This window comes from Panulirus ornatus, chromosome 16 (genome assembly GCF_036320965.1).
Source record: "Panulirus ornatus isolate Po-2019 chromosome 16, ASM3632096v1, whole genome shotgun sequence".
Classification (NCBI taxonomy): domain Eukaryota; kingdom Metazoa; phylum Arthropoda; class Malacostraca; order Decapoda; family Palinuridae; genus Panulirus; species Panulirus ornatus.
Window position 1 is genome coordinate 4,328,320 of NC_092239.1, and position 12,390 is coordinate 4,340,709.

The 12,390-nt window shown below is 49.7% G+C and overlaps 1 protein-coding gene across 3 annotated transcripts in view; it reads right to left on the reverse strand.

Moving 5' to 3' along the window:
- The window catches only part of LOC139754060 (lactadherin-like), a 247,289-nt gene that overhangs the window by 152,887 nt on the left and 82,012 nt on the right, over positions 1–12,390 (reverse strand). For all 3 annotated transcript variants that reach the window (XM_071671078.1, XM_071671077.1, XM_071671076.1), the window contains exon 3: positions 3,832–4,031. In XM_071671078.1, the coding sequence (XP_071527179.1) occupies positions 3,832–4,031 (200 nt within the window). The remainder of the gene's footprint in view (positions 1–3,831; positions 4,032–12,390) is intronic.

The window sequence follows — 12,390 nt, forward strand, 5'->3', positions numbered from 1 at the left end:
GGAGACACAAGAGACAAATATAACAGTCAGTTGATGATATACATCGAAGAGACGAAGCTAGGACGCCATTTGGTAAACATGTGATTGTTTTGGACAATCACATGTTTTGGACAATCACATGTTTACCAAATGGCGTCCTAGCTTAGTCTCTTCGATGTATATCATCAACTGACTGTTCTATTTCTCTCTTGTGTCTCCCCTGATGATGTGATTATTACACGAAAGTGCACTTGGGAACTTTTCGTGTTTCATTTTCCCCGTGGACTCATAGGAATATCTTGATCACGCGCAAAATTGTGATCATTTCCAATATATATATATATATATATATATATATATATATATATATATATATATATATATATATATACACATATATAATGATCATCCTCGTCCAAGACTGATGAACACAGCTTTCCATGGTGCAACTAACATCCACTTTTACAGCAAGACTAACCCCCAGATAATCATAATTCCAGCGTTGTTCCATCAGCGTAGACCTGCCTAGTGTATATATCATCCGTCAGACAGCGACGGTGTTCAGCTGACACATAGCCCCAATTATCTAGGGAGTCGAGTCTGTTAACTTCAAATCACCCGCTTGATTTTCAACCAGAAAGATATATATATATATATAGTGAGAGAGAGAGAGGAAAAAAGTAAACGAATCATCTCTTGTCTTTGGCCATTGTGTTCGTGCGGGTGAGCGGAGATATGAGGGCGATTACTGTCAAGTGTGCTACAGAGGGAGTCTTAAAATCTTGCTTTGCCCGCCGCCTCACAATCTTGAGTGCCGAGGGGGTCACGACCGCGCACGGCTCGAGGAGACAGATGCACCGCTGGACTGTAGACGCTTGTGGCAAACTCGCCGACTAATAACACTTGGGGAATCGTCCGGTCACTTCGAAGTCATGACGTGACTTGATAGAGTCATCGCCTTTATCAACTTACTTCACAAGAGACGACGGGAGTGGAAGCTCCGGTTTGGATCGGTTTACGACAATTCATTGAAATCTTCCGTTCCGCCGCTGTCTCTCTAAGGGCGTCCACGCTCTCAAGAGTACCTGTCTACTTCGAAAGGACCGTCTCTGAACACGTGTGTGGACGGCTCGACCTATGGGAAGGGTGAGGTGTGTGTGTGTGTGTGTGTGTGGCTCCCTGGACTAGAGTGGAGGGCTGGCCCAGCAGGGAGGAAGCAGGCTCTGTTGAGCAGGAGGCTCTAGAAGGAGAGGGTTAACCTCGTCGACTGAACGAAGGTGGTGGTGGACCCGGGCGGTACTGGTGGCAGCTCCTGCGTCGGTAACGTAGGAGAGAGAGAGAGAGAGAGAGAGAGAGAGAGAGAGAGAGAGAGAGAGAGAGAGAGAGAGAGAGAGAAGAGCAGCTTCCTCACACTTGGGGGGGTTGAGGGGGTTTGGCTATTGGCTTTGCATGAACGAACAGTCGCCTGCCTCAGCAGGCATGCGGGATGCTTATTGCATGAATGATGGCGTTGGTGCAGGTTGTCAAGCGCGACTGATGGCTTCCTGGGAGGATGAGGGAGAGACAGGGGGGGAAAAAAAAAAGCTACCCCCATCAAGAAAACAGCATGTACACGGGGAGAAAAAAAAAATAGATGAAGTTGAGTTATGGTAAAAAAAAAAAAAAAAGTAAATGGCCCTAGCAGAGAAGATCACCTCGCCAAAATTACCTCCACAGACGGAAGATTACCTCGCCAAAATTACCTCCACAGAGGGAAGATCACCTCGCCAAAATTACCTCCACAGAGGGAAGATTATCTCGCCAAAATTACCTCCACAGAGGGAAGATTACCTCGCCAAAATTACCTCCACAGAGGGAAGATTATCTCGCCAAAGTTACCTCCACAGAGGGAAGATTACCTCGTCAAAATTACCTCAACACACGGAAGATTACCTCGCCAAAATTACCTCCGCAGAGGGAAGATTACCTCGCCCAGGACACACGCTGCCTTCAAACCGCTCAGGCCTCGTCGGCTACATCCAAGCATAAGGGAGGAGGCTCCCGCAGTACACTGGGGGGAGGTCATCATAAACCTCTCACTCTCCATCCAATCTGCCGGGTCTGTTAACAGGGCACACGCACACATCACCCCCCTGTGTATTTAGGTCAACGTAATCTAAAACTATATCTTTCTCTCACTACTTTACACTACTGAAACTCCCGATCTTTCTCTCACTGCTTTACACTACTGAAGCTCCCGAAACTCGTTTTACCTCCGCCGCAGGGAGAGGCTTGAGACACGGTCCGCCTCCCTGCAAAGATGAGGCCTGCAAGGGAGGGGATTGAAAAAAAAAACTAAATAGCGGCTCAAGGTTAAACATAGCAACGGGGTCGTCTGCCCACGGGATGAGCGGTGACCGCAGCGTAAAAGGGACTTGTGCTTTCAGGTAGCCGAGGCACTAGGTCGACGTCTTCATTTGAATGAAGAAGAGGAGGAGCTCGCTCGAAATCACCTTCGCCGAGTCTCTCTCTCTCACGCTCTCGCCAGCACACCTGACTAGCGTCTGCTCTTCCTCAATGCGACAGTGACCGTGGAACGAACCAGATGATGAAAAATAACGAATAAAGATAACTAATAATGATATATATCGATGCATAAATGCCAAAAAGAAAAGTATGAGGCACAAAAGGAATCAGAAAATGGTATCTGGTTACAACGGGTGTTGGATTACTTCAAGCGACACGGTACAACAGGTACGAGACTTCAAGCGACACGGTACAACAGGTACGAGACTTCAGAAGGCGTCGGGCTACATACAGCAGGTATCAAAACACAACACGCGTCATACTACAACGGGGGTACCGGGTTACCGCGCGAGTACAAGACCAGCGCCCGCAGGGTTACGAAGCGACTGCGCGCAATCACATCACCAGCTGTTATCAGGTGGCATCAAGTATCAGGTCACAACAGGTATCAGGTGGCATGAAGTATCGGGTCACAACAGGTATCAGGCTCGAGTCCGTACCAGACCTACACCGGGGGATCACGTGACTGGCAGGCAGGCGTTTCACTAACTAGGTCTGCTTACGGTACCGGACTCCCAACGGGAATTAAGCCACTTCAGGTACCAGAAGACAAGTAATAATTAGACCACGACAGGTTATCCGCCTTTAGCTACTGTACTAGAACAATGCAGGGTAATAATAGCTCTCTCTCTCTCTCTCTCTCTCTCTCTCTCTCTCTCTCTCTCTCTCTCTCTCTCTCTCTCTCTCTCTCTCTCTCTCTCGATGCTGCAACACAGTGGTGGGGAGGCGGTGAGGGTGGGGGTATCTAGACTCGATCCTTCTATGGGTACAACTAGACCCGTTCTCCTAACCTTCGCTGAGACGTCCTACCGCAGCAGAGGACGCCCAGACCTGACCTTTACCTTGGCAGGGACGCCCAGGCCCCATCCTTGGCTTGGCAGGGACGCCCAGACGACATCCTTACCTCGTCAGGAACGCCCAGAACCCATCCTTACCTTGGCAGGGACGCCAAGACCCCATCCTTACCTTGATAGGGACGCCCAGACCCCATCATTTCCTTGGCAGGGACGCCAAGACCCCATCCTTACCTTGTCAGGAACGCCCAGAACCCATTCTTTCGTTGGCAGGGACGCCAAGACCCCATCCTTACCTTGGCAAGGACGCCCAGACCCCGTCCTTACCTTGGCAGGGACGCCCAAACCCCATCCTTACCTTGACAGGGACGCCCAGACCCCATCCTTACCTTGACAGGGACACCCAGACCCCAGACAGGGACGCCCAGACCCCATCCTTACCTTGACAGGGACACCCAGACCCCAGACAGGGACGCCCAGACCCCATCCTTACCTTGGCAGGGACGCCAAGGTCAACGAGGACCCATTCCCCTGCAGCCTTCCTCCCGGCGCACCAGGCTTTGCCGTTGGGCTGGTGGAGGCGGACGTATTTGACGTGGCAGCCGGGGTCCCATGAGGACGGGTAGGACGAGGAGGCCGAGATCTGCCAGTCCAGCACGTCGCCCGTCGTGAGGCCCAGCGGCGAGGAGCAGCCTGCAGACGCCGTCGTGGTCCACGTCAGGGAGGAGGGAGAGAGAGAGAGGCGTCGTTAGTGTCGAGGCTTTGTGAGTGGTGGAAACGGGTGGATAGAAAATGAAAGACGGGTGAAAATATATATGTATACAAAAGGGGGCCCACACTGCATGGATATACGTGTCTACTGACAATCAAACAGGCTGTTCCCCACACGTGGAGGAATAACGCTCACACAAAGGCATTCATATATTACAGACATTCGTTCAAACATACGTTCATGACATACACAAGAACACACGAGCATTCATACCACATACTATCATACGGCATATCATACGGGCCGATACTCACACTCGGACGCTGCAACACGGGAGAAGAGCGTCTCCTCATATTTGTTCGTTACTCACACAAGCCACTGGGTATATCAATCGATCTCTATAATCCTGGAAAGAAAATCACATACACGACAGACAGACACACACACACACACACTAACTCACACAAACGAACGACCTGAGTGAAGACCGAAGACGCAGACAGAGAACAGATCTTCGAAAGAGACAGGGATAAGAGTCACAACGGGGCACATAACATGACACAAAGCAAGACACTTGTGTAAAAGAAAGGAGATAAAAAGAAGTTCTCTTATATCATAAAAATAATGTATGAACAGAGTAAACTGACTGAGGTGATAGTAATTGTGGAAAGCATGGAACAGTTTAAAAAGTCATATGATAATAGGGAATGTTCAAGGGATGCGGCCCCACGAGTGTAGAATTCCCTCTCACCACAATGCAAATAGGGAATTACACACACACACACACACACACACACACACACACACACACACACACACACGTCTGTAATATTCCAAATGGCTCTTCCAATCCTTTCATCTGAAGCAGTTAATCAAAATACATGCATATTCTTTTAAGTTTTCATTATTCCTACTATGTAGTTACAGTGACTTTTAAAAAAAAGTGCTATAACATGCATCAAACGTTAGTCAGATGGTGTCTTATATATACAGAGATAAATGATTAGTAAACTGTTAGCTGTGAACTCCATCTGGTATACATAGTAAACTGTTAGCTGGCACCTCCACCTGGTATACATGCTAAACTGTTAGGATCTCTACCTGGTATACATACCACACTGTACTCTGGTTGAAGACTGTGGCATGCAGCACTACTGTCCTGAACATATTCACACTGAAATATAAGCTATTCACACTAAGCAATAACAATACTAAGATCTGATATATATATATATATATATATATATATATATATATATATATATATATATATATATATATATATACACTACTGTTACTGGACTCCGCCCGCTCGTTGTAACCCCCCATCACGGCGAGGCTGTTGCGTCATCGCCAACGGACGCAAAGGAGCGAAGCCTCGCCGATGAACATTTCTCGGTGCAAAGACCACCTTCCTCCTCCTCACCGAACTCCCTCCTCCTCCGCCTCTCATCATTCCTAGGCCTCACCACGCTCTTTTCGTCTCATCTCTTCTGGCCTTACTATATTTCTATTCCTCTTTCTTGATCATCATCTTGAGAGGCGCGTCCCTAAATCCCATGGTTGCTGGACAGACCCCGGATCATCGTCCTGCGCCTTGGAGCCGCACAGAGCCACACGTGCAGGGGGCCTGCCTCGCTCTTGTAGAACATTTCCGACCCCACCCACCACCGTCAGGTCGCTTCTCTCACCCCAGACGCGCGATGCACTGCTTGAGACAGCGTGATTCCCGAGGGAGATGTCATCCGGAGAGCCTACCGATATTGGTGACCGCACGAAGACTTGCATAATAACGAGGACTCGTTAGCTGAAGCAAGGGATTGCTCACCTTAAGCGAGACAAATTATTCTGGTGGATACTTCTTAATAATCGTTTCAGTCCACAGTTTGTCACATTTCAAATATGACAAACTGCTAACTGAGCTTACCTAAGCCAGGTAACCATTTCATCGACCAACCCCTTTGGGAAGGATGAACAGCTGGGTCGAGTGTGGATCGACTGCCGCAACCAGGATTCGAACTTATGCTTTATGCCCCTAGCGGCCCGTGAGTGCGTCACGGACAGGTACGCTAACCTCCACCCCACGGGAGATGCATGCCATCCCTCGAAACCTCTGATTACGCAGGTGTCACCACGAAAAGCGTAGCGGACGCGACGCGAGTCCGGCAGGCGACTTCGCAACAACAGCGACATGACGTCAAGACTTGCGTCACAGTCCAGAGTGCAGGCGTCACTCTGGCCGTCCTCATCCCACAAGCAGGCGACACTAAATGACTGCCTCAGAGCCAACCCCGCCGCTTGGCCGGTGAGGTTCGTGTACACACTAGGCTAGCAGCGTCTGAGTGGCTATGTGGCGCCTCCACGAGAGACACTGGCGTCACAGGTTCGCTTATACGAATCGAAACGTCCGAACACGCGACTCTGACATGCTATATACTGCTGCCCCTAACACACACACACACACACACACACCTTCGTCAGGAGTGGACGGGACTGCGGCCCACGACTGGCCGACCAAGCGCTGTTCTCCTGGCTGTGCTGCGGTACCTCAAGGGCCACTCGACCCCGGCGGCAACACAGGACAAACCCTCGCATGATCTCGTACTCAAAACGATCAAAGTACATCGACCAAATCAAGCCTCTGTTAGCACACAGGCACGCCTCGTCTTCATGGGGAGAGCAGTGATGAATACTAATGAGCTTCTAACTGGGGCAATCTACTTAGAAACATGAGGGTGTGTGGGAGAGAGAGAGAGAGAGAGAGAGAGAGAGAGAGAGAGAGAGAGAGAGAGAGAGAGAGAGAGAGAGAGAGAGGTCGCCCCCGAAGAACAACTTCAGAGACCTCTACCATGCTGATTATGTGGCATATCCTCGCATATTTATTCCCCTATTGATCTGCGAGTAAAAAATTTTGACTAATTCATTTCATCTTTATGTCCCGAGTCGTTAGGCAGTCGTTAGGAGAGTCCAATTGAACAAGAAAAAAAACAAGACGTGCCGCACTTACGCCCCGCATGAATATCTTTGTGCGTGCCGAGCTCTGGGGGGGTTTTCAAGTATAGGGGAGGCGCTCCCCTGGTTACTGGATCACCCATCATTACCCACGTGATACTCCCGCGCTCTTGTTTATGAAGTGGTCCGTCCCCACCTCCCTACACCCAAGCCCCGACCCCAGTCAGACTTCAGCCGCTGCTTGATGCGCCGCCCCTCCCCCCCTTTTTTTGGGTCTACACGGTTTAACTCGTGTCGGATCGACTGCCGTAAACAGCGCGAAACAGTCCCCTCCTCCTCCTCCTCCCCGCGATTACATCGCGTAATATATATACGGAATCACAGCGGAGACGAGTCACATCGCTCAACCACCCAAACCCCACAAAAACTGCCACATTCGCCTGGCTCCTCCACGATCGCCTCTTTGCTGCATTTGGGGGAGAAGGAGGAGGAGGATCGAGGGGCGGCGGGGGGAACTGTGCTGGCGACCGACACATCCAGTTCGTATGCATGCTAAGTGCTACTGTGGGAGGTTAGTGAGAGGCAAGAACCTCACAGCATTAACATGCCCTGTCATTTATGATTTTACGCTCGCGGGCTTGATTGTGTTAATAGTATGAGGTCTGCCTCAGGACCTGGGGCGTCCATGCCTTTTTCTTTTTTTTCTTTTTTTTTCTTTTTGCCTGAACAAGGAACTGGGTTTCGAAAATTTCAGTTTTTCAAGCCACCAGTTGCTTCCTACCTAAATGGCAATGGAGTTTGTCCGTAATAAGTGGATGGCAGATGTTCTAAACCAGTTCTACTACGAAACTTTGACCTGACTTGTTGAGAATATCATGATGAATGATAATGAATACGAGGGGAAAAAGGCTGTAATCTGCATACAGCCTAAGTGGCAGACCCGAGTGTCGTAAATATTTATTACACATGGGGCGTGGACGATACGCAGAAAACCTAATCAACTTCAAATAGACAAGATTTTCATTCATAAGGTCATCTCTCATCGACATAAACACGAGGTCTGATGAAATACGTTCGACGCGCTACGTTCAGGGTACACGACTTGGTGATCAGCAGATGGGCAGCCGTAGACAAAAAAAAAAAAAAAAAAAAAAAAAAAAAAAAAAGTGGGAGAACATGAATGAGTTTTTTTTTTATGCTGTTTGCTGGTTATGATGGCTTCCTTCTGTTTACAGTGGCGGCCGCGTCGCACGTCAGCGTGCGCAACGTGGATCCGTTTTATCGACTGATTCTGACACGTGTCTGATCGACTGCTGCGGCACGAGATGAGCCTCTCGTCTCTCCGGACGCAGATGTAAGCGTCAGCTTCGACCTCCAGCCGGGATGAGCGTGATGAGGATGTATGGGCTCCGCCAGGGACGCCCTCCGTACTAGCAGGCTGGGATGGACCACGTCCCGTTGTCCTCCGGTCGGAACGGATCGCTCGCGAAGACCTCCACATCGGATACACGGGGTGATGTTCCCTCGAATATCTATTTACATTTGGGTACATCCCCATCTGGTTCAGACGTCATGACCCAAAGGATGTTCTTTTAATATTCAATTTCTTTTTTTTCTCCACATCAGACTAACGTCTTCTTCAAAACAGACTTCTTGACGGATCGAGGTCTCTGCCGGATAAGCACCCACTTCGTCCGCTCGGTTCCGTGATCACATAAAAGGCAAGTTCCGCTTACATCTCTGCGTTGACCGAACGTGCGCAAATAAACGACCATTTTCATGCAGCGAGGGTATGGATGCTGAAGAACAGTTCCCACGATGCCGTGGAATATCTGAGTGGTGTAAAGAATGACTGCGCACTGCTTCTAAATTGCAGCGAGACTGTGAACATGAAAGACATTTCCGAGAGAAGTGAGGAATGCAGACAAAAACGCACCGTTCCGTAGCCCAAAGATACACAAACTGTCTGTGTACGCGAGCATCCTTTTGCTACGTTGTCTGGAGCAGACGAAGCCGTGGCACTGACATGAACAACCAGATTGTAACGTGGCGGCGGGTTACATAGACACTGAGCCAAAAACTTCATTACATCCAACATCCTCTGCAGTTTATGATCTTGAGTTCGAGGGCCTATGTTAATAACACGCACTCCTCTTAAGGGAACTAAGTATTCCTGCCTTCTTTGCGACTGGGTTTCCAGTTTTCTAAAACTACTTCGCCCAGATGATACGAAAGCCTTCATCAGCCAGACGTACCTCTTGTACACAGGAATAAATCCAGCGGTAATATGTAGATGGTAACACGTTAAACCAGTTCTGGTAATGAAAGTAATCTGACTTGCTGGGAATATCATCATATATGATAATGACTTGGAGAAAATAATGTAATCATGTAATCTGCATTGTGTACAAAGTGGCTGACGGGAGTGTCGTAAATCCGAAGTTAATCATGAAGACTGGAAGACGAAATGGGAAACCTTATTAACTTTAAATAACCAATAGTTGGATGTATGATTACCTCCCTGAGCTTCTTGCTCGATATTTGATTAATAGGGTTCATGTGTGTGTTCATGGGGGTCTACTTGGATGTCAAGAGGAGGTTCGATTCAAGAGAGTGCTTGGTAAACCTGAGTTGTCGGGTTTAGGTCGAGATGACGGGTGTTAGCAAGGGAAAGCCGTCATAGATGGTGGCCGCGTCAAGTGTCACTGGCTTCATGTTAGACACCTTTTTGTTTCGAGGGGTGGCCGTGTCATCCGTCGGCAGTGGCCTGGTAGACCCCTTTTTGCTGGCGGTAGATTTACTCGTGCACGACTGAGTGGCGCGGCAGAGGCAAAACCTCTTATTCAGAAGTGAACCTCAGGTGCGCCCTCCGCAAGGGACAAAACCTCTCTTACCCACCGCCAACGTCTCAGATGAACCTTGAATAAACTTCGACCTTCGTCAGGGATGAACATAAATGAGACTGCCCTCCACTAGAGGGACGAACCTTAGGACTATAAGCACTCCGGAGGGGATTGGAGAGTCGACGGTCTGGCCTCCAACAGCGACGAACCATTCACGAGAGTCTTCTCCTCCTTGTCGACGTGAGAGTAGACACTTGGTGTTAACGCATCTCCCTACATACGTCTGGTGGCGTCGTCATCGCCCATCACTTCAAGAGCACTGCTTCTACCGTTGGACGAGAGACGTCCCGTGTAAACGAGAGTTCTTCCCGGGTATGATATGACCACTGTCATTCCTCTTGAAGAAGGCTTCCTGGGGCATATTGGCCAGGTGGTAGACGAGTTCACATAGAGACCGACCTGCAGGTAGGAAACCATCCCCTCCTTCCAAATGGGGTGCGTGTTGGCAGACACAAGGACAACTCGCGCTTTGACCTGCATGTAAACTTAAATGTTTAAAAGGAACAACTACCCTCAATACCTTGGACAATACACAGACTGATAAGAGAATATCATGGCTAGTTTAAGGCTGCGTCAAGAATTATCGTGGTAATAAGTACCCGACAGTTATAAAGCTGCACGTTAATTGACGCCTTAGTGCACGACGCCACCCCCGAAAGCAGTCTTAGTCACGGATACATACGATATGTAAACGTATGACAGGCTCTGGGAAGACAGGGTTCCAACAGTCGCCGATGTCCTTTTTCAGCTTACTCTCTTCTTATGCCAATTTCTCACAACAAAATCTTCGCGCTCTTCTGTAAAACGTGACTCGTAAACTGCGTCTGGAAACAGCCTTTCCTGCCCCCCGTCAGGAGCCGACAGTACTATGGCAATGACGACCAAATAAATGCAGTTCGTCAGCGTGGCTAGAACCAGTGCGACAGCATCGCGACTTGGTGAACGCCAGCACGAGTGCTGGGCTGATATTTGGAAGTATGGCTCACTTGCACTGCAACTCTATGGTGTTTCGCGGTCAGAATATCCAACTTACCACGGAGAAATGGGTGGCCTGGCCTACTACCCACCGCTTGGGTTCGGCGTCTTCAGTCATGCAAATCCACTTCCCCGTAAAAGACGCATGCCTGCATGTGCCTGATCCATGTAGTCGGCGAAGTGGGCGATGTGGCTAATTGTTAAAGTGAGACGGTCAGAGGAAGAACCAGTTTTAGCATCATTGTTGACCCAACTTGTTCAAGAGCATCGAGATGAAGGATAACGGGAGACACCAGAAGGTAATCCGTTGGGAGTATAAGCGGCCGGACTCGCTGTGCCGTAAGTTCGCCCAGACGACACGATCCTTCAATGACACGTTGATGACCAGCAGTTAGCCGTCTCTCTCAACACCATCAGGGAGACGCGGTGGCGGTGGCTAGGGAAGGTGGTGGCTCCGTCAGCGCTGATCGCTTCAAAACACACCTGCTGGACCTGTTGAACGTCAGACGGTCCTATATACGTGCAGGGAGTTGTTCTGGTGGCACCGCTCCGGGGCGAATTTCTTTGGGGCTTGTTTTTTTTGGGGGACCAAGCCTCAATGCGGGACACGCGATTGCCGGATTGAGTTCCCATTACGCGACGCGGCAGAGGCCAAGCTCACAGCACATTCCTGGTGTAAGTGGCGCGGCCTGACCGTCCCGGTGTACGGGCTGGTCTAGACGATACTGGCCTTGGGAGAAGGAGACCATCCCTGGCGCTCAGGAGGCAACAGGCGAAGGATGGTGACGGCGGCGTCCGAGACCCGGGCATCGGAGACCCGCTTGAGCTCCCTGAATGTAGAGATTATGACTCCGTCGTGTATGATACCGTTAGTGATCTGACACATAGGCAGGCACGCTTCGCTCGCTGTTTTACGAATACGTGTATCGTGCGGCTACAGATCTCAGTCTGACAGCGAAAGCTTATTGTGAGAGAGTTATAAAAGTTCAGATCACGGTGTGCGAGGACAAGGTCCTCTGTTAAGAATCATTGTGGCGGCCCCGGTGACTACTAACCTCTGGCTTGTGGTTGTCGCACCAGGTTCACAAGTACCTGCAATGTGGTGCGCTACACGTCTCTTGGCGTCTTAACCCTGCGGCGGACCGCGACACTGGCCTTTTAGGTCTGATGGCAGGAGCGACTGCGTGCGTGCAGCGCTCCGCGTTCTCAAAATATTTAATGAAAGCACAAGAATTAAGACAGAACATCCGCCCACTTCCAGAAATTCTCAACACCCCCTGTGCCACGCATCCTCATCCATCCATTCATCTGACAAACACACCACCGGGGGTACAAGACACGGGACTGGCTCACCGCCAAACGCCCCTCTTCAACACCCCCAAGTCTCCCAGGCAACCACGGAGGCGTCCCGAACATAAGAACCTCACATTCATGGCCCAATACTTTCCCTCTCCCTGTACTTTAAAGCGGCATCGAAGTCGCATCATCCCATTAACGCAGAGAAATGGAC